Source organism: Camelina sativa, chromosome 15 (assembly GCF_030686135.1).
Source record: "Camelina sativa cultivar CO46 ecotype springtype chromosome 15, ASM3068613v1".
Lineage (NCBI taxonomy): Eukaryota > Viridiplantae > Streptophyta > Magnoliopsida > Brassicales > Brassicaceae > Camelina > Camelina sativa.
In genome coordinates this window covers 3029267-3048235 of record NC_141894.1, presented here as the reverse complement: position 1 = coordinate 3048235, position 18969 = coordinate 3029267, and the positions used below count along the sequence as shown (strand labels likewise).

At 37.0% G+C, this 18969-nt stretch overlaps 5 protein-coding genes across 11 annotated transcripts; 3 read left to right on the top strand and 2 right to left on the bottom strand.

Annotated features, from left to right (window-relative positions):
- Positions 1-78: 78 nt before the first annotated feature.
- Positions 79-2992, top strand: LOC104744914 (pentatricopeptide repeat-containing protein At3g07290, mitochondrial-like). 5 transcript variants are annotated; one of them, XM_087487890.1, is made up of 4 exons: positions 150-588; positions 839-897; positions 1016-1185; positions 1286-2992. In XM_087487890.1, exon 4 carries the CDS (start codon positions 1326-1328, stop codon positions 2871-2873), a length of 1548 nt encoding a protein of 515 aa, XP_087344016.1. In that variant the 5' UTR covers positions 150-588; positions 839-897; positions 1016-1185; positions 1286-1325; the 3' UTR covers positions 2874-2992. The 5 variants fall into 5 exon arrangements, with proteins under 5 accessions (XP_087344015.1, XP_010464348.2, XP_010464347.2 ...); XM_087487889.1 differs by having other exon boundaries at positions 79-588; positions 839-1185; XM_087487888.1 differs by having other exon boundaries at positions 98-588; positions 1016-2992.
- A 53-nt stretch (positions 2993-3045) lies between these two features.
- Positions 3046-7168, top strand: LOC104744915 (uncharacterized). Of its 2 annotated transcripts, XM_010466047.3 has the most exons (4): positions 3046-3669; positions 3781-4089; positions 5111-5957; positions 6196-7168. In XM_010466047.3, the coding sequence occupies exons 2-4, from the start codon at positions 4012-4014 to the stop codon at positions 6690-6692; spliced, it is 1422 nt and encodes a 473-aa protein (XP_010464349.1). In that variant the 5' UTR covers positions 3046-3669; positions 3781-4011; the 3' UTR covers positions 6693-7168. The 2 variants fall into 2 exon arrangements, with proteins under 2 accessions (XP_010464349.1, XP_087344017.1); XM_087487891.1 differs by lacking the exons at positions 3046-3669; positions 3781-4089 and adding an exon at positions 4496-5030.
- A 119-nt stretch (positions 7169-7287) lies between these two features.
- Positions 7288-10262, bottom strand: LOC104744912 (GTP cyclohydrolase 1). The gene is made up of 2 exons (XM_010466040.2): positions 10120-10262; positions 7288-8667 (listed from the first exon to the last, which is right to left on the bottom strand). The coding sequence occupies exons 1-2, from the start codon at positions 10130-10132 to the stop codon at positions 7481-7483; spliced, it is 1200 nt and encodes a 399-aa protein (XP_010464342.2). The 5' UTR covers positions 10133-10262; the 3' UTR covers positions 7288-7480.
- A 1960-nt stretch (positions 10263-12222) lies between these two features.
- Positions 12223-14301, bottom strand: LOC104744907 (FHA domain-containing protein FHA2). Of its 2 annotated transcripts, none has more exons than XM_010466035.3 (3): positions 13501-14301; positions 13103-13260; positions 12223-12637 (listed from the first exon to the last, which is right to left on the bottom strand). In XM_010466035.3, the coding sequence occupies exons 1-3, from the start codon at positions 14081-14083 to the stop codon at positions 12428-12430; spliced, it is 951 nt and encodes a 316-aa protein (XP_010464337.1). In that variant the 5' UTR covers positions 14084-14301; the 3' UTR covers positions 12223-12427. The 2 variants fall into 2 exon arrangements, with proteins under 2 accessions (XP_010464337.1, XP_087344666.1); XM_087488540.1 differs by having other exon boundaries at positions 12247-12680; positions 13208-13260; positions 13501-14236.
- A 2486-nt stretch (positions 14302-16787) lies between these two features.
- Positions 16788-18418, top strand: LOC104744908 (uncharacterized). The gene is made up of 2 exons (XM_010466037.3): positions 16788-17473; positions 17779-18418. The coding sequence occupies exons 1-2, from the start codon at positions 17047-17049 to the stop codon at positions 18219-18221; spliced, it is 870 nt and encodes a 289-aa protein (XP_010464339.1). The 5' UTR covers positions 16788-17046; the 3' UTR covers positions 18222-18418.
- Positions 18419-18969: the final 551 nt, after the last annotated feature.

The following is an 18969-nucleotide window of genomic DNA, read 5'->3' as shown; positions in this document are numbered from 1 at the left end:
GTGTCATGCGATGGATGCATCGGTTCGGTTCGGTTCAATTCCAATTAGCTCATAACCGGATCACTATATCGTCTCCGTGAGGAATCTAGCGAGATTCAAACAGACAACAACACCTGCTTCTTTTGCAGCATAAACTCCATTGTTCAATTGCAAGAGAGAGACAAAAACCCTACTAAACCCCCACACTAGTTAAAGATTTCATTTGGAACTGTTTCCCTCCGGCTAACTTCAATCTGTGTATGCTGATACGTATCAGAAGTCCTCGAAAGATCTTAGCTTTGGGGCTTCATGTTTTTTCTACTTCTAACGCCTTCTTCTCCGTCTCTTCTCGACCTTCCCAATGTTCCCCGGACGAGATGGCGCCTCACGCCGTCGCATCTTTACTGAAAAATCCCAATTGGGAAAAGAACAGTTCTCTCAAATCCCTAGTCTCTCACATGAACCCACATGTCGCTTCACAGGTCATTGCGCTTCAACGCAGCGACAACGACATTTGCGTTCGTTTTTTCATGTGGGTCTGCAAGCATTCCTCGTATTGTTTCGAGCCAGCTCAGAGAACTCAGCTTCTGAAACTAATTGTTTCTTCCGGTATGTATCGAGTTGCGCATGATGTTATCCTTGTGTTGATTAGAGAATGTAGTAGTAGATGCGAGAAAGAGATGTTGAGACTAATGAGTTGTTTTGATGAGCTTAGAGGGGTTTTTGGATTCCGGTTAAATTACCCTTGTTACAGCTCTCTTTTGATGTCCTTGGCTAAACTTGATTTGGGGTTTTTGGCTTACGTGACTTACAGAAGAATGGAATCTGACGGATTTGTTGTTGGTATGATTGATTACAGAACCATTGTCAATGCTCTGTGTAAGAATGGATTCACGAATGCAGCTGAGATGTTTATGTGTAAGTTTATCAAAATTGGGTTTGTGTTAGATTCCCATATTTGCACTTCTTTGTTGCTTGGTTTTTGCCGTGGGTTGTATATAAGTGATGCGCTCAAGGTGTTTGATGTTATGTCCAGAGAGGGAAGTTGTTCACCAAACTCTGTTAGTTACTCCATATTGATTCACGGGTTGTGTGAAGTAGGAAGACTTGAAGAAGCCTTTGGGTTTAAAGATCAAATGGGTGAGAAAGGTTGCTATCCAAGCACACGTACTTATACTGTGCTTATTAAAGCCTTGTGTGATAGAGGTTTGATTGATAAAGCTTTTAACTTGCTTGATGAGATGATTGCTAGAGGGTGCAAACCAAACGCTCACACTTACACCGTTTTGATTGATGGGTTGTGTAGAGACGGAAAGGTTGAAGAGGCTAATGGTGTTTTTCGAAATATGGTTGTGGACGGGATATTTCCTAGTGTTGTAACTTACAATGCGTTGATAAATGGATACTGCAAAGATGGACGGGTTGTTCCCGCGTTTGAACTTCTTGCTGTAATGGAGAAGAGGGCTTGCAAACCAAATGTAAGAACTTTCAATGAGCTTATGGAAGGGTTGTGCAGAGTTGGGAAACCATACAAGGCCGTGCATCTTATGAAGAGAATGGTTGACAATGGTCTGTCACCTGACATTGTTAGCTATAATGTTTTGATCGATGGGCTTTGTAGAGAAGGTCATATGACTGTGGCTTACAAGCTACTTAACTTGATGAACTCTTTTGATCTTGAGCCTGATTGTCTTACATATACCGCTATAATCAATGCTCTCTGCAAACATGGGAAGGCTGACGTAGCTAGTGCGTTCTTAGGTTTGATGCTTAGAAAAGGAATAAACCTTGATGAAGTAACAGGTACAACTCTTATTGATGGTTTCTGTAAAGTCGGTGAAACCCGGAACGCAATGTATATCCTGGAGACATTGGTTCAGATGAGAATATTGACAACTCCTCACTCCCTGAATGTGCTTCTTGATATGCTCAGTAAAGGTTGTAAAGTGAAAGAGGAATTAGCAGTGCTCGGGAAAATTAATAAGCTTGGTTTAGTTCCTTCAGTGGTGACTTACACAACATTGGTTGACGGGTTGATTCGATCAGGTGATATAAGTGGTTCCTTCAGGATGTTAGAACTGATGAAGTTAAGTGGTTGTTTGCCAAATGTCTATCCATACACAATCATCATCAACGGTCTTTGTCAACTAGGAAGAGTCGAGGAAGCAGAGAAGCTTCTTTCTGCTATGCAAGATTCAGGAATTTCACCAAACCATGTTACTTATACTGTTTTGGTGAAAGGATATGTTGATAATGGAAGACTAGATTGTGCTATCGAAACCGTAAGGGCAATGGTTGAAAGAGGATATGAACTAAATGATCGTATCTATTCTTCATTGTTACGGGGATATGTCTTATCTCAAAAGGGTATCCATATTTCAGATGAGAGTACTCTGAGAGAAACCGATCCTGAATGCATCAACGAGCTCATATCTATGGTTGAACAACTTGGCTGCGGGTCTACCAGCGGATTATGTATTTTCTTGGTCACACGGTTATGCAAAGAGGGAAGAACGGATGAGTCCAACGATCTAGTCCAAACTACACTCAAGAACGGTGTATTTCTTGAGAAGGCCGTCGACATCATCATAGAATCATACTGCAGCAAGAAGAAACACATCAAATGCCTGGAGCTGATAACACTTGTTCTCGAATCCGGGTATGTCCCGAGTTTCAAATCCTTCTGCCAAGTGATTCAAGGTCTGAAGAAGGAAGGAGATACCGAACGGGCACGTGAGCTAGTAATGGAGCTTCTTACCTCAAATGGAGTTGTAGAGAAAGTTGAGATGTTGGCTTATGTAGAGTGTCTAATGGAAGGAGATGAAACTGGTGATTGCAGTGAAGTAATAGATCTGGTTGATCAATTGCACTGCAGAGGAAGACCCACCTTCTAATCTAATATCATTATTACTCTTTTAGCTTTTGTATAGCTTTCCTTTCTTCTTGTTTCTTCAAAGAACTAGAGACAAAACCCATATATATAAAGGTCCGGTTTTTTTTTTAAAAAAAGAAAGAGACAGAGAAGAACATTACAGGTATATATATATATACAGAAAGGGAAGGTATATACGCACCCATATGCCAACACATGGACATTGATAGAGAGAGATATTTCTCACTTTCTTCGTTGTTATATCTTCTTCTTTGAGATCTTCCCATCTCTCTCTCTCTCTCTCTTTCGATTGTGTATCAAAAAATAAAAAAATAATAAACCGAAGCTGTAATATATAGAACAACACCGTTGATTTCTATTATTATTTCCATAAGCTGAAACAAAAACAAAAAAAAAGAACCTTAATTGTTTCGTGTTTTGGTCTCCGTTGGCAAAAAGTTTTGAAATTTTGATCTCCGCTGATTATACTTGGAGAGCTAATTTTACGTTATCAGTTCCCCTAAAGATTTCGTTTTTCTTTACTTACCTTTTGCGTGTGCAATTGGTGTACTTAGCAATTTCTCTTCTCTTTGGCTGGTGATTTGGTTTTGCGATTCTTAATTTTCTTTTTAGGGTTTGATTGGATCACGCCCCCCCCCCCCCCCCCTAATTTATTTAGACCCTAAATTGAGGTCTGGGATTTGAATTGGAAATAAGTGTGTATCTGTTGATTTGCGAAATTGGGTTTTTTCATTCACATTCAATCGGAAAGAGGCCAACTTGTTGGCGGCTTCCCACAAGTTCGTTAGCCAATAAAGGTGCTTTCTTTCAGTTGCTCATATTTGACTACACAACTTTTTTTTTTTTTGTTCTTAATTCGAGTTACGGATATGGATATTAATGGTTCTGATTTTGGATTTTGTGCTCAGGTTAACGACAAGTCTTGAGGTGTTCCAAGGTGTAAAAAATTGCTATATTTATATAGTGTAATCTAAGGATCTTTCAAGTTAAAGGTGTCAAAGTTTGGAGCTTCAAAGTGTTATGGTGGACTGGATCATAGATTCTGATCTGGTCAGGTTTTGGGATAAAGGAGCCAGAAAGTAAACAAACAAGTGGTTTTAAAGTATACCACTTTTTAACGGTTTTGACGGATAATTGCCATGTCTCGTTGCTTCCCATTTCCACCTCCAGGATATGACAAGAAGTTTACAACCCATGAATCAGACTCTTTATTAAAGGTTTCTACTTGTTAACCTCTTAGGATCTACTCCCTCCTTTGAGATCATGATCTTCATGCTGGTTTTTCTAACCTTGTCCCGTGCTTGATTTTGTTGGCAAAAGTTTGAGTGACTAAAGTACTTAGGTAGGCTCTTACCATATCATGACTCTACTTTGAATACTTTTATCTAATGGAGGAATGTAATGAATGGACGGATTTATGGGTTCCTTTGTGTTGTTTTTTTCTAGATTATGGACCCAATAAAGTATAGGAGTAAGGAACATGGGGACTGTTTCAGAATTAGTTTCTCTTATAAATGTAGCATTACTGTTAAAGTTGGTCGAGTCTAAGGTATTGTCAGTGTCACCCAAAACAGTTTATGTAGTGATATAGAGGAATTGATATCTGTAATGAGAATCGTCGATGCTGATGGACTTAAACTACCTCATATGGGAGAATCATAAATTTCCAATCTTAGCTTCTGGTCTTCCCCAGTTTTCCTCATGATATTTACTAGCACACAGCAAGCTGTGCAGGATCATTGACTAACATATGATGCGGAGATGCTGACTTATTGAAGTGGATATATGTTTCCGTAGCTGATGGTTTTGGATGTTAGATAATTGTATCCTATTGATTAGTAAAGTTAAGGGTTAACCTTTATTTCTTGAAGTTTACTGTCAAGTTTAGATTTAGTAATACCACTAATGTGGCTCTCTATCTTTGCTGGAATTTAGATGCATACCCTTTGCTCACTAGTTGGAGAATAATTTACTAATTGTAGTTGCTTGAGTAGTATCTTGAGAAACTGCAGGAATTGTAATTAGGAAGAGTAGTAAGGAGCTTAAGAATTAGTATATCAGACTAGCTAGGTACTGGAGGTTGTCCGTCTTGAAATAATGATTCACCTGGTTTCTTCTCAAAACTCATTTAAGTTGACCCAAGAATTGACAAGTAAAGGTAACTAATTATCTGTGTGCCTTTCTTCTAATCATCACTTATGTATGTGTGCTCTTTTTCTCGTGGGACTTCAACCACAGGAAAAGCTCAAGGAGAAGAAGCACAAGAAGGAGAAGAAAGATAAAGAAAAGAAAGAAGGAAAAGAGAAAAAGGATAAAGAAAAAAGCAAAGACAAACATAAGGAACGGAAGGAGAAAAAAGAGAAACATAAAGATAGGAAAGACAAGAATCGAGATAAGGAAAAGAGCAGAACTTTGGAAGACAGAAAAGCTACTGGTGTTTTGCCGAACAATGGAGACAAAGAAAAACTTGTACCAAATACCTTGCACAGTAATGGTAATGGAGATTCTAAGTTTATTCAGGACCTGGCAAGAAGGATCAGAGATGAAGAAGCTACAGAAAGTCAAAGTCTACGAAAGATTGATATTCCTTGTGGAGTTACAGAGAACAACAATTCATACCCAGTGCCTCAAACCAACCATAAGAACTCTGCTATGGCAAAGAGGTCTGAAAGTCCGGTTCTTCGAGAATCATCTTGCATGGATCAGAAAGGAGCTGAAGTTATATTTAAATCAGTTGAGCAAAAAGATCAGGCAAAGAGAAAAGAACTACTAGAGAAGAATCACCGCAGGGAAAGTGTGACAAAGAGTGATAAGCCATTAACCAACGGGGGTATAAGGAAAAGTGAACCAAACAACATAACAGATAGAAGTAGTAAAGAGAAGAAAACAGAGGTAATGAACAAAAATGTTCTGAAGAAACCAAAGTTTGTAGAGGGAGGCCCCAGATTAAAAGGGAGAGAACATGACGTTGTGGATACTAGGGGGTTTAGAGAGTCGGACCATCCAAATGCGGGCGTCAAGAACCTTACTGCGGAGGGAATTCTTGGCAAACGAAAGGATCTTCAGACAAATGGATTGTTGTATGGTGAGTCCTTCCCTAAACTCTTCAGACAAGTGTTTTTTTTTACTTTATATTCTATTCAATCATGTTCTTTACTCATAACTCATTTGTTATCCTCTATATATTAGTATCTCTACTTTCACTGTGTTATTAATGGAATATTGATTTCGATCATTTTTGGTTTTCTTGCAATATGCGGAAGTGTTTTTCTTATACTATTAATGTTCGTCTCTTAGCGCGAGTTGTTTAATTGTTTATGCAGAGAATGGGTCTAGGCCAAACGAGATACCTACCCCAGTTGGTTCTTCTATGTCATCCGTGGAAAACGGAAGAAACTCTGTAGCATGCCAAACTCATCAAAAGCTTCCAAAGCTTGTTTCTGAGCTGCAAGAAACAGTGTCTAATCCAGAGGTCAAGGAGCATAAAATTAACGGTTTCATTTTTTCTCAAGAAGTCAAATGCCATTCACCGGTTTCTTCAGGGAAAGTGAAAGAAAGTGTTGAAGTATCTGCAAGAAAACGGCCTCATCCGGACTTAAAGTATTTGGATCAGTTGCTGAATGTACCCAAAAGGGAGGAATTGCCTGAGGTTGATGATGATGAACAAGACTGGTTATTTGGTCAGTCAGGTGTGAAATTATTAAAAAAGCAAAGAGCAGATTATACTAATTCAGTTGTTGAGAATCCGGAAGTCTGGAACCAGGCTCTTAGAATAGAATCCGCTGATATATTAGCTCTTCCGTATGTGGTTCCATTCTAGTTTAGACGACATTCCAGAAAGATCAGCACATTGCAGGGACTCTTTGCTCGGTTAAGACTCCCAATGACGGTTGCTGCATCAATAACTTGGTACAACTGGAATGGGAGATGTTGCTGTATTGAATGGTTGGCTTCATGAGATGAGAGAGGCTTCCCTAATAGAACAATTCAAGTCAATAAGGGCTGTGTAGGTTTTAGTCTTTTAGAGTTAAATCGTTTTGAGAGTGTGATTGTTGGAAAATGAGGTTTGCGATAAGAAGGATCTGATAGACTTTTGGTTCAGTTTTGATTCTGCTGTGTCATCATCAGTAGATGGCTTAATTAGCATTAAGTTGTATATTATTATTAGGGAGGATATAGAGAATAGGGGAGAGATCTTATCAGTTACCCACTAATAACATTACATTTTGTATCTACTTTGTTTCCCTGTCTCTGGGTGAAAATTATTCATGGAAAACCATACAAATCTTGATCTTACTGAGTACTGTCTTTTTATTTTACTGCCGTTTTTGGAACGAGAAGCGCTTTAATTCATAAACAGGACTGGTAAAAAAACTCAATTTCTCTTTCGAGACAGAGTACAGTAACAGTATAGCTGAAGAAAACTATAGATTATTATTAGAATATAACAACTAACATAAAGATAGATGAAGCCATGAAGAAGAATCAAAAACCAAGAAATCATCGGTTTGCTTCAAAGTTTATAGGGACTTCGAAGTAATTGTATCATAGCAAAGAAAAGAGACATAGAAGCATAAAAAAAAGACAACAAACAGATATGAAACAATCTCAAAATGGAGAGCATGAATCTGTCTTCAAGGCATTAGTTGTATGGATCTTGTCTAGAAACACTGCTCTTGAGGAATTATCATTCGAAAACCGACCCAAAACCGCGATTGTTGCAGTGCTGCTTCCAAACTTCTCGATTCCTCTAGAGATCATACAAGTATGCCCGGCTTCCGCCACAACAATCACATCCCCGCCAACAAGAGGGGATAGCGTCTCAGCGATCTGTCGGGTCATCCTCTCTTGCACTTGAAGTTTGAACCCGTAAAAGTGTACAATCGACTGAATGAGCGAAGTTCCAATAGTCTTGGGGTTGGATCCTTCAGCACAAAAATAGCCAATATGAACAACTCCATAGAAAGGAAGCAAATGATGCTCACACATTGACCAGAAGGGAATGTTCAGTTCACAGTGAAGCCTCTTCTCTTTGACCTCTCCGTTGACTTTGGTAGAGTTAAAGCCGTTAAGCTTCATATCAAGGTTGGCTCTTTGGAAGTTCATCATCCATTTGAGGTACCGAGATGGTGTCGCAATGAGTTCTTTCCTCAACGGATCTTCTCCCAATGATTTCAGAATGGAAACAACAGCAGACACCATTTCAGGGTCTTGTTCAGGTGAGAATTTAGACGAGCTTTTAACGCTCGGGCACCACTCTTTCACAGGGCCGCCATTTTGGCACAAAGCTTGCGTTTTCACGCCTTTGAACATCAAGAAACTCAGAAATTCACTCCAAAGACTCGAGCTTTCATCCTCGAAAACTCCTGATCCCGAGGAAACCAGTAGCTTCACAAATCCACGGTGGCTGGACGAGTCCAGAGAGTCCAAGTCCAAACTGGGGAAGTGAATGTGAGAGCATTCGAGAACAACAGCGACTCCAGCTGGTTTGACCCAATGTTGGAGGGCAGAACAAATATCATCAGCCAAACGCTGAGGGTCTTGGAGCCGCTTGGCGAAAACATCAGTGACTCTAGAGAACTTGCTCAGTCCTAGAACACGTTGGCCCGATGGGACATAGCCTATGTGACACTTGAAATGAAAAGGGAGCAAGCAAGATTCACAGTAAGAGTAATGATCAAGATCTCGTACAACAACAAGTCCTCCAACTCCTCCTGCTTGCCCAACTCCTTCATCCAACCCTGCTTCTGGAAACAGAGCACTCTGTACATAATCCTTCACTTTTTGCTTATAACCTGACAAAAATTAATACTTTTTGCTTATAACAGTTTCAAATGTCCCTCATCTAATGCCCCCATTGACAAAACAAACAAACAAAAAAAAGAAGCCACCCCCCCACCAGATCCGATCCACAGCAGCCAAAAGAAAACAACAAAGAGATCAACAAATCAGCAACACTCGAATCCCCAAAACAAGAATCCGTACAAGTGGGGAGGTGGTTTCTTATATATATATTCAAATCCGGATTAAGAACAACGAATCGAGTCGTTGATGTTAAATAAAAATAGCACCAAACTTGGAAAGGGACAAAGGAACAAAAAAAGTTGGAGAAATGCCCACTAAAATTCTCACCACATCGGAATAAAAAAAAAAAAAAAGATAGGATTTTTTTTTGCCCAGAAAGGTCAGAAGTTTTTGAGAAACAGGATTAGATGGAAAGAAACGAAGGGTTCCCGTTGATCCAGGAATATGTGGGTTTGTATAATCGTCCTTTCATTTTTATAGAGATTTTTAAAAATTATAAAATTTCTCCATTAACAAACTACAACTCTCGCGTATCGGTAAGCGTAATGTTAAGACTTAGCATCTGCCCATGTTAAAAAACAAAAATTATTACTTTTACGGTTTTACCCTTTAGTCTACTTGCACTATTTATTTATAAGGCGGCGAAGACTTTTCGAATTCACCAAACCCCTTTCCAACTTGTTTATTTCTACCAAGTTACCAACGGCCAACCTAGTTGATTTTTTCTTATTACCATCGTAACTTTTTATTTAAAAAAATAAGACTTGAGGTTTTGACCAAACTAGTAATATATTTAAGACTAGATTTAACTTAAGATCGGTTGATTATATATACACACTAATCTATTCATCTTAGTTGATTGTACAAACATACATTTCATAAACAAAGTAATCATAGAACTAACACTTATTTGAAAATTATGAGAAAAGTGTTTTAACTCTTATCCCAGGATTGTGGACGTACAATATTTACTCAAACTTATACTCATATTTACGGTACGAGTGGATAAGAGAAAGTTAGTGAAGTGATAAAAAAGTGTAATACTGTTCTCTAATAGAATGACATTTGACAAAAGTGTTTTTAAGTTTTTCTCACAAAACAAAATTTATATAGAGATCTCTCTCTTGACAGCTTGAAATGAATATTTTAATTATTAGATCAAGTCGGAAGTGTTGCCTTCCTCAACCCACAGAAAGAAAAAGAAAAAAAAAAAAAACACACATGGTGATTGGTGAAGCTAACAGAGTTTTCCAAATAATTATAGAGTTGATCATCTCTTTGCAAAGCTATATACATGAATTGCAACATGTTTTTTTGAGAAGAAAGATCGCCTAAATCGATTGTGAAAGCATTCATACATTTAAGTCTCTTTTAATTTGTAATTAGCAAATGTACCAATTGGCTGTGTAATGTAATGAAGAAAGATAGAACAAGGAGAGTACCTGTGGTATCCATGGCGAAATGATTGGTTAGCTGCACTTTCTTGTTCTCTATATATGTATATATAGCCAAATAATTCAAAGTTCCTGCTTAAGTAATATGCTAAGAAGCAAGAAAGAAGAAGAAGACTTTATTTTGGTGAAATAATTCATGTTGGGACATAAAGACAAAATATAATAAAAAAAAAAAAAGACTATTGAAAAGTTTTATCTTATTATAATATATCTACATCTAATGATAAGATTTCATTTACATTCAAAAGCTTAATGGTTTATGCTTATGCATCGACATTAACATTTACTTATCAAAGTTTTCATATGCATTCTAAATATTTATTATATTAATTAATTATTGAGTTAATTAGGTATATACTTATAAGAAATTTTCACGTAACACACCTATTTATTTGAGTTTTATTTTCACGGTTTGACAAAGTCAAACTAACTTTTCTTATATCTATTGAAATTATCAATTATCCCTGACAAATAAGAAAATATATCGTATTTTTATAAATCTACATTAGTATGTTTACATGTCATCTTTTGAGAAGATTTTATTTACATTCTAATATAAACACAAGTAGCTTTAACTAATAGTCGAAATTTTACTAATAAATAATTTTCATATTTTTTAATGCCAATTTGAATCAATATTTTAGTCAACTAGTGAGATTACTGTGAAGTATGTCAGATTTCCATTAGTCACAAGGTGCATTATTTGTTTTAAAATAAATAAATAATTAGATAGTTTGTCATAGTATTTAAAGAATTTACAATTTTGCTTACCATGCATGGGTCTTTCTCCACTGAGTCTTTTCTCTATTGTTTCTTAGATCTGTTAACGTTTGTTGTTGTTTAATCATTCAAAATTGGAATTTGGATGTGATAAATATAAAAATAAAAAGAGGAACCTTTAACCAAACCTTGTTAAAAATACTATATTACTCCTTCTACTCATAAAAGAGTGATGTTTTAGTCTTTTCACGCAATATTTTTTGAATAACTTTTACATTTTTATATTTATGTGTTAATTTAGTAGTATTAATTCTATAATGATAATACAAATAACATTTACAACATTAATCTATTAAGGGACAAGATAATTTAGTTTAATATATAAGTTTTGTGCAAACAAACTTTTTGTAGCAATTGAGTCTGATTAAAAAAATCCATAAATGATTGTAAAGCATATGTATTATTGTTTTTAATATTTTAATAACTCTGAGCTCCAACCCCACACACGTGTATCATGCGTTAGTCTTTTTTTATACTATAGTTTTTGATTATATGAAATAGGAATCTTACAACTATGACCACTACTCTTATAAAAAAAGGAGTATAAAATTATAATCTATGGGGGTATATATATCAAAAAAAGTTTTATACGTTATCAACGAAGTCATGATAAAATCTTTCTAAGGGCATGCTCATCATCTGGCGATTGTGACGAGCTACTTCGACCGACGACTTTTATTTGGTTAATGATATTTGCAGTTTCTCACTTTCAAGTCTCAACTTATAGGTCTTTTATTTTATTTGTATTTCTATTAGTATAATAAAGGAAGGTAAGCATTTTGCAATTTCATAAACAAATAAACATGTGACTGTAAGCAAGTTGGTACAGCAACATCAAAGCTGTTACTCAAGTTGCCGCATATATATTACACCAAACTAAACGTAAATTTGTGAGTGTTCAGTAAAATCTGAAAATTAAACGTAATCTTAACAGTTGAAAAAATAAGTGGTTACAATGTGACCAGCCAAACAAAACAACGTATACAAGTGATTTGGGTTAGTGATGATGTCGACGCATCATTATTCTGAATTTAAACTTTATTTAAATTTCAATTCGCGTAACACATTTTATTTCCTGAAAATGCCTCTAGTGTAGTAAAATGATCTATTTTGATGTGGTGTCAAAGTCCAAACGATTCTCAATAATTTTGTGTATGCGTTATCATTTATCAATCAGACCTTCCCATATTTTTTTCCACCGACAAGTTTTATCTGTATTTGGTATGTACACAGTATTTCGGATTGATATGTTTTCGTTTAGTCTTTCTATCAATATCATCACTACCTAACGTCAAAAACAAAATCTGCATGTTCTCTCCAAAAGAAAACAGTAAATAAAAAAAAAAGGTGTTGAAAAGCTGTAAACAACAAAAAGATTAGAGAATCCGAGTCACCAAGGACAAAACCACTAACCCCACTTATACACTCATGACTCATTTCGTGGAGACAGAAAACAGATACACTAACAAGTAACTATCATCCTGCACTAACAAAAGCAGCACAATCATCTTGGTGATTATGAGAGTAGGGAAACTAGAGAAACAAATTCAAGGGTAACTCTTCCCTTAGATCTAGTGTTGATGACGAAATGCTCCGGATATTTCCTAAGCAGCATCAGCAAACCGTACCAAGGTTTACCCTTTGCTTCAGGGATCGCCCAGTCTTCTTGTGTCAGATATCTTCTTACTCGACTGTGATGCCATACGTTTCCATACTCCTTTAATATCTGTCAGTGTCACAGACCAACCACTACCATGCTTTAGCAATATCTTTGAATAACAACGAGCTTGATTCATAGTAAGAACAAACTAGTTATCCAAAACCTGTGGAGTAATTATCATACTTTCTAGACTTATACACAGGCAGCACAATTCCATTGGAAAACTGATTTAAGGACCCAACTTCACAATAATAAGAACAAACTAGTTATCCAAAACCTGTGGAGTAATTATCATACTTTCTAGACTTATACACAAGTAGCACAATCCCATTGGAAGACTGATATAAGGACACAACTTCACATTAATCCTACCACTGATATCACTTTTTAAAGACTGATATGCGTCTAATAATATCCCAGGGACTTCTATTGATTGTTTATAGACCTATTAACATGCTGTATAAATTGCCTTTTCGATCGGGCTACATGCTGTATAAAAAGAAGGCAGAGAAAATTGTAGCAAGAACTAACCACAGAATGAAGTTTTTCCATAGGCATCCAATCTCCCGGACCACACAAGTCTGAAAGCACAGTGGCAACAGATGATACAACATCTTTTTCTTCCAGCAGCAAAACTTGTTGATCATCAGCTTCACGGTCTATCTTTGCTCTTCCCTCTCTCTTCTTCTCTGGCACACATGAAGCAGACAATATATCGTGTTGTCACTATCATCAATCCAAGTCTAACAAGGTTCAATCATCAAAACTTTTACCACACAATCACTACAACTTAAACTAAAAAGTCTCAAAGCATGATCTGATCAAATCATACATCACAATCTGAAACCTGCATCCTAATTAGCTGCCCAATGATATTAAAGCTAACAAAAGAACAAATCAAAACACTATCATGAGTGATCTTGTCTCACCTCCGGGAGCATATCCATCTCTCCTTGTTTTCTTTCCACTTCCCCTGAGATCCTCCTCGTCGTCGTCATCATCATCGTCTTCATCATCTTCATACTCATAAAACTCCCTACTTCGCCCACCCTTCTTACCCGACCCGGAACCCGGACCCGAATGATAATTTTGGTAAGGAACAACACTAGTCTGCGCCGAGACGTGGTGCCTAGGTCCCAACGGCCCGCCTAAGATGCTACGAACCGGTAGGAGGAAGTAGAACTCTTTGTCACCAATCTGCAAAAGGTCCTGTGAGTCAAGCTTGACGTTAGGGTTCCCAGGGAGATGGAGGACACCTTCAACGAAGCAGCCATTTTTACCAAGAACCTCGAGAGAGAAGCGTCGTCTAGTGAAATCGTAAAAAATCCTAGCGTGGTTGCGCGAAATGTTCATCCCGCCGCCGAGGGATGAGAGGTCGACGTCGACGGTCGACTTCTTAGAATTCCGGCCGAGCATAATGGAGTAAGACTGCATAAAGTATTCGAAATCTTCACCTTGAAGCTTCGCGAATCCGACCTCCACGTCGCTTCCGCCTTCGATGGCCGTAGCCATGCCGTGAAATTCTCCGATTTGATCGGGATTTTGAAATCGAAGATGAAAAGAGGAACGGAACTGTCAAATTAGGGATTGTGTAATCCTAATAAGAATCTGTTTGGAAACCGATGTAACTTATCTTGGATAAGGATAGGCGGATTAGTTTTTTTCCCGGTTAAAGTAGCTCTTATCACCACGACTTAACATATGTAAGTGACACTACCTCAGGCCGAAACAATAGCTTCATTTGGGCCTGCGCTATTTAACTTGAACCGGCCCAGTATACATTCCATAAACCCCACTAAGTAATATATTTTGTCAAACCGTGTTATCTGATCTGAAATATAGATACATGAACCTCCTTGCAATGACATGAATATGCATTAATGAATGAATCATGTGATGATAGGAAGGAATATAGCAACCTCAGAAAAGACAATACTCAATAGACCATAAAAATAAAAATAAATTGCAAACAAAGATCTTAGAAATAAAAGAAAAAAATCATAGTTGAACTTGCTATTTCTTTTTTCTTTTTGCCAAAAAAAAAAATTATTTCGTTTACAATTTTTAAAATTATATATAATCACCCCAAAAAAATCACAAAATAAGGAATATTATTTGGGAAAAATGTCAATTAAATCATGAACTTACATAAAAACGCTAATTAAACCCTGAACTTTCTCTAAGGCTATTTAAATCATGTTATTTCGTTACCAAATCTAATTAAACATCACATTTTATTTTAAACGCTGAAATACACATCGCGTAAAATTGAGTAGCAGAACAACTAACCTCCGTTTAATACCCGTTAACATCTGTTAGATTGACCCGTTAGAATAAAAAAAAATGAGAAAAAATATCAATTAAATCATGAACTTACACAAAAAGCCAATTAAACCCTGAACTTTCCCTAAGGCCATTTAAATCATGTAATTTTGTTGCCAAATCTAATTAAACATCACATTTTATTTTAAACGCTGAAATACACATCGCGTAAGATTGGGTAACAGAGCAACTAACTTCCGTTTAACACCCGTTAACATATGTTAGATTAACCCGTTCGAATAAAACGACGTCGTTTTGTTCATCTTATTCAAACGACAAAGACACAACAAAGACACAACCGATGATCCAACACCAAAGACAAAACACAAAGACACTAGTAACCAAGAACAAATGTTTCTTTTGAGGTTTTACACATTAGAATTACAATGACAATTACAGTAACACAAAGGCATACCAAGCACAATATCATCAATTTCCATTTCTTAAGTTCTCTTTTGCTCCACATTGCATCTTCCTTCAATTCTTCAATCCGAGTCTTTAACCCATCAATTTCGACAACAATCTCATATCTTGCATTCCTTATCTCATTGTTAATTATGGAGATTTTTGGTAAAGCTTCTACAACTTCTTCGTACACACCTTCTTCCACCCACTTAAACAAATGCTCCTACCATCGTAAATTGATAAACTATTATCGACAAATCTCAAAAACACAAATTCATAACAAAATTAGTTACTTACATCTTCTCTGATTGGACAACGAAAGTAAGGTCTTCCTGGGTTTTGCTTCGTACTCGATTTGTAGATGAACAAAACGACGTCGTTTTTTTCTAACGGGTTAATCTAACAAATGTTAATGGATGTTAAACGAAGGTTAGTTGCTCTGTTACCCAATTTTACGCGTTGTGTATTTCGGCGTTTAAAATAAAATGTGATGTTTAACAAGATTTGGCAACGAAATTACATGATTTAAATGGCCTTAGGAAAAGTTCAAGGTTTAATTGGCGTTTTTGTGTAAGTTCATGATTTAATTGACATTTTCCCGCTTTTTTTTTATTCTAACGGGATAATCTAACAGATGTTAATGGGTGTTAAACGGAGGTTAGTTGCTCTGTTACCCAATTTTATGCGATGTGTATTTTGGCGTTTAAAATAAAATGTGATGTTTAATTAGGTTTACATGATTTAAATGATCTTAGGAAAAGTTCAGGGTTTAATTGGCGTTTTTGTGTAAGTTCATGATTTAATTGACATTTTTCCCAATATTATTTATCAACTAGCTACATATTTAAAAGAATCTTCCTTTTTCTCTACTTTCCAGATGCAATTCATGCAAGAGGAAGGCTGAAACTTTTGATAGCCTTAGGCTTAGCTATAATAAAAGCAACTTGAACTGTTGAACAAGCTGTTCCACGACTCGAATAAAGACACGTGTCTCTACCCACACAACATAGTTCTTTACAGCCACTTGTCATCAACCACGTGCCCATAAATCCGACCAGCATGAACCACGTGGATTAACATCCGTCAACATCATATGATGAATAGCCCGTAACGGCGTCAGTTGCTGAGCTGGACTGTCTGTCTTAACCTGTTAAAGTCTCTCGAAGATCATGGGACCGTCTTTAACAGATGTCCGCCACGTGTCGTATCCAGAGTCGAGGTCGTGTTCGAGATTCGCGGAGACAGAAGAAAAACTGAAAAAACCTAACGTGTCCTCGTCAAAGCCAGCAGGATCTCTGGGTACACGTGTCAACTGTTTTCATACACGTGTTACACGTGTCAGCCTCGGTACTCTACGTTGATTTTTTACAACCAATGAGGGAAATAGAAACCAACAAAAATAAAATGGAAAGCGTTTTATCGATAATCCGAGATTGTAGCGTTAATAAAGTTTCTTAACCCTTCTCTTAATCATCCATCAGTTTTCATAATTTTTAAGTCATACGTGTAATTTGAAACCGCCCATGTCCACTATCCTTATCAGACATGTGTCATGTTCCAAAAGCCTTTCCCTTCATTTATCTCCGCCCCCTTATATAATATTCCTTTCTCTTACCAAAAAAAAAAGTTAGCCAAACTTCAAAAACCCTTTCAAGATTCAAATAAAAAAATTGCAGAACATAAGAAAGAAACCATCTCTTTTTGGATTTTTGTTTTTTGATGTTATATGGTTTGCTGGATCTTTATTAATGGAGACAAAGTTTGGCAAAAATGAGGATGTGGAGGAGGTCGAGCTCGAGCTATGTCTTTCTCTCGGAGGTCCTTTTAAGAAAACAGAGAAATCTAAACCAGTAGAACAATTTAACGCCGTCGGATGCACGAAGGATACCGCCGGCGTTAATCTTGAAGGCGGGGCGACGATGAATGTGAGGAGTAGAAAAGAAACACGGAAGAAGCGGGAGCCGAAGCTGCAGCAAAGAAGCGGAGTATGCAAGAAGATCAGAACAGAATGTAACGGAGTCCCTAATGGCGTGGATTTGGATTTGAGCTTTAGCAAAATGGGTAACGGTTACATGTCGAGTCAACTTAAGGAAACAAGCAAAGACGTTACGATTTGGTCACCCATTTGCACTTCCTCCGACGTATCCGATCCTAGCAGCTCTTCTCGTCAAGAAGGTATAATAACAACATTTTTTTCTATAATAATTATTTGGTATATAAATAGTTGGACCAAGTCAAGATTCTTTAGGAAAAGTTAGATTAATAAATCGATTATTAGAAATAAAGTATAGCTTTTTAACAAAAATATTTATAAAGTTGTGAAAAAACAAGATATTTGATTTGATATTAAGATATGTCCTAGCATCTCTTTTAAATAAGAGTAGTATAAAGATATTTTAGTTCGATGAATTGATTGCATAGAACAATCAAGAAGATTATGGTATTTGCATGAAGATGATTCGGGTTATTATTATGTTCAGGTGGAAGTTGCGACTTTGGGGCACAATCTGACCAAACCAAACCGGTTAGACCACCGGTTAACAACATGCAGAGCAGGACAGAGGAAACTGTGCACAGCACAGACGGTTCAAAGGATGCGGTGGTTGTGGAGACTACCCAAGAATGGTCCAACTCTGTAACCAAAAACAACAACACTGGGAAGCCGCCAAAACCGTATACCAACAGTAACGGTGACGGTAGTATGCTTCCGTTTGCTCAAATGCCTTGTGTGACTAGCACGGGTAACGGTCCAGACGGCAAAACCGTGAATGGGTTTCTATACCGTTACTCAAAATCAGAGATCAGTATAATCTGCGTATGCCATGGAACGTCTTTCTCACCTGCTGAGTTCATCGTTCACGCCGGTGGAACTAACGTGTCACATCCGTTGAGGCATATAACCGTTGTTCCCTCGACATTTTGAACTACAATTTTCATCTTTTGCTTACCTAGTTTTGTGTTTTTGTGTATATATACGTTTAGCTGATGGACGTTTTGAGTTCGAAGGGACTCTCTCTCGGTGATTTCTTAGGTTTTTGTTGTCTTTTAAATAACATTTTTCCAACTAGTTTAACACTTAAATTTGTTGCAAAAAGCATATTAATATATGATTTTACTACTTTCGTCAATTGGTCCCCATGATGAACTTTAAAATATTGGTTCTCTATAAAAAGAACCGACAACAGAATTCAATTACCCATAAGAGATTTAACTAACGGCTCAACGTAGAGTAAACTCAGTGGCAAAAAATGTAAATATATAAATCTTACGACATTGCATAAATAGGACTCCACGAGTACATGAAACGAGAAAGCCAAATATTAAAAAGATCTCAGCACCTCTTTCTCACGCTCTTCGTCTCTTCACTACGTTTCATCCTTCTCGCGAATAAACCCTAGGATTCTAGGAACCGCCATTGAAGTGCGTGTGGCAGAACTCGGAGCTACTCACACTCAAACGCGTCTTCTCTTCACTACTATAAACCTCTCTCTCTGTGCCTCGCAACAATTTCAGGTGATTCGTCTTTCTACGATTTAGGTTTATCGTTTGGTTGTTTTGTGTTTAATGAAACGCGAAGACGATCTTTACTACTTTCTTGATCTTCTTAACAAAGAAGCCGTTTCTTTTTGTGTTCGCCGCTGCTTCCTCACCAGTTTTTTTATGATTGTGTT

Excerpts from the sequence above, each read along its gene's own strand:
- LOC104744915 (XM_010466047.3), top strand. The coding sequence starts at position 4,012 with ATGTCTCGTTGCTTCCCATTTCCACCTCCAGGATATGACAAGAAGTTT. Across the intron at positions 4,090-5,110 it reads AATCAGACTCTTTATTAAAG|GAAAAGCTCAAGGAGAAGAA; the intron begins GTTTCTACTTGT and ends CTTCAACCACAG. Across the intron at positions 5,958-6,195 it reads GACAAATGGATTGTTGTATG|AGAATGGGTCTAGGCCAAAC; the intron begins GTGAGTCCTTCC and ends TTGTTTATGCAG.
- LOC104744914 (XM_010466045.3), top strand. The coding sequence starts at position 240 with ATGCTGATACGTATCAGAAGTCCTCGAAAGATCTTAGCTTTGGGGCTT.
- LOC104744908 (XM_010466037.3), top strand. The coding sequence starts at position 17,047 with ATGGAGACAAAGTTTGGCAAAAATGAGGATGTGGAGGAGGTCGAGCTC. Across the intron at positions 17,474-17,778 it reads CAGCTCTTCTCGTCAAGAAG|GTGGAAGTTGCGACTTTGGG; the intron begins GTATAATAACAA and ends TATTATGTTCAG.
- LOC104744907 (XM_010466035.3), bottom strand. The coding sequence starts at position 14,083 with ATGGCTACGGCCATCGAAGGCGGAAGCGACGTGGAGGTCGGATTCGCG. Across the intron at positions 13,261-13,500 it reads AGATGGATATGCTCCCGGAG|AGAAGAAGAGAGAGGGAAGA; the intron begins GTGAGACAAGAT and ends CATGTGTGCCAG. Across the intron at positions 12,638-13,102 it reads TGGAAAAACTTCATTCTGTG|ATATTAAAGGAGTATGGAAA; the intron begins GTTAGTTCTTGC and ends TGACACTGACAG.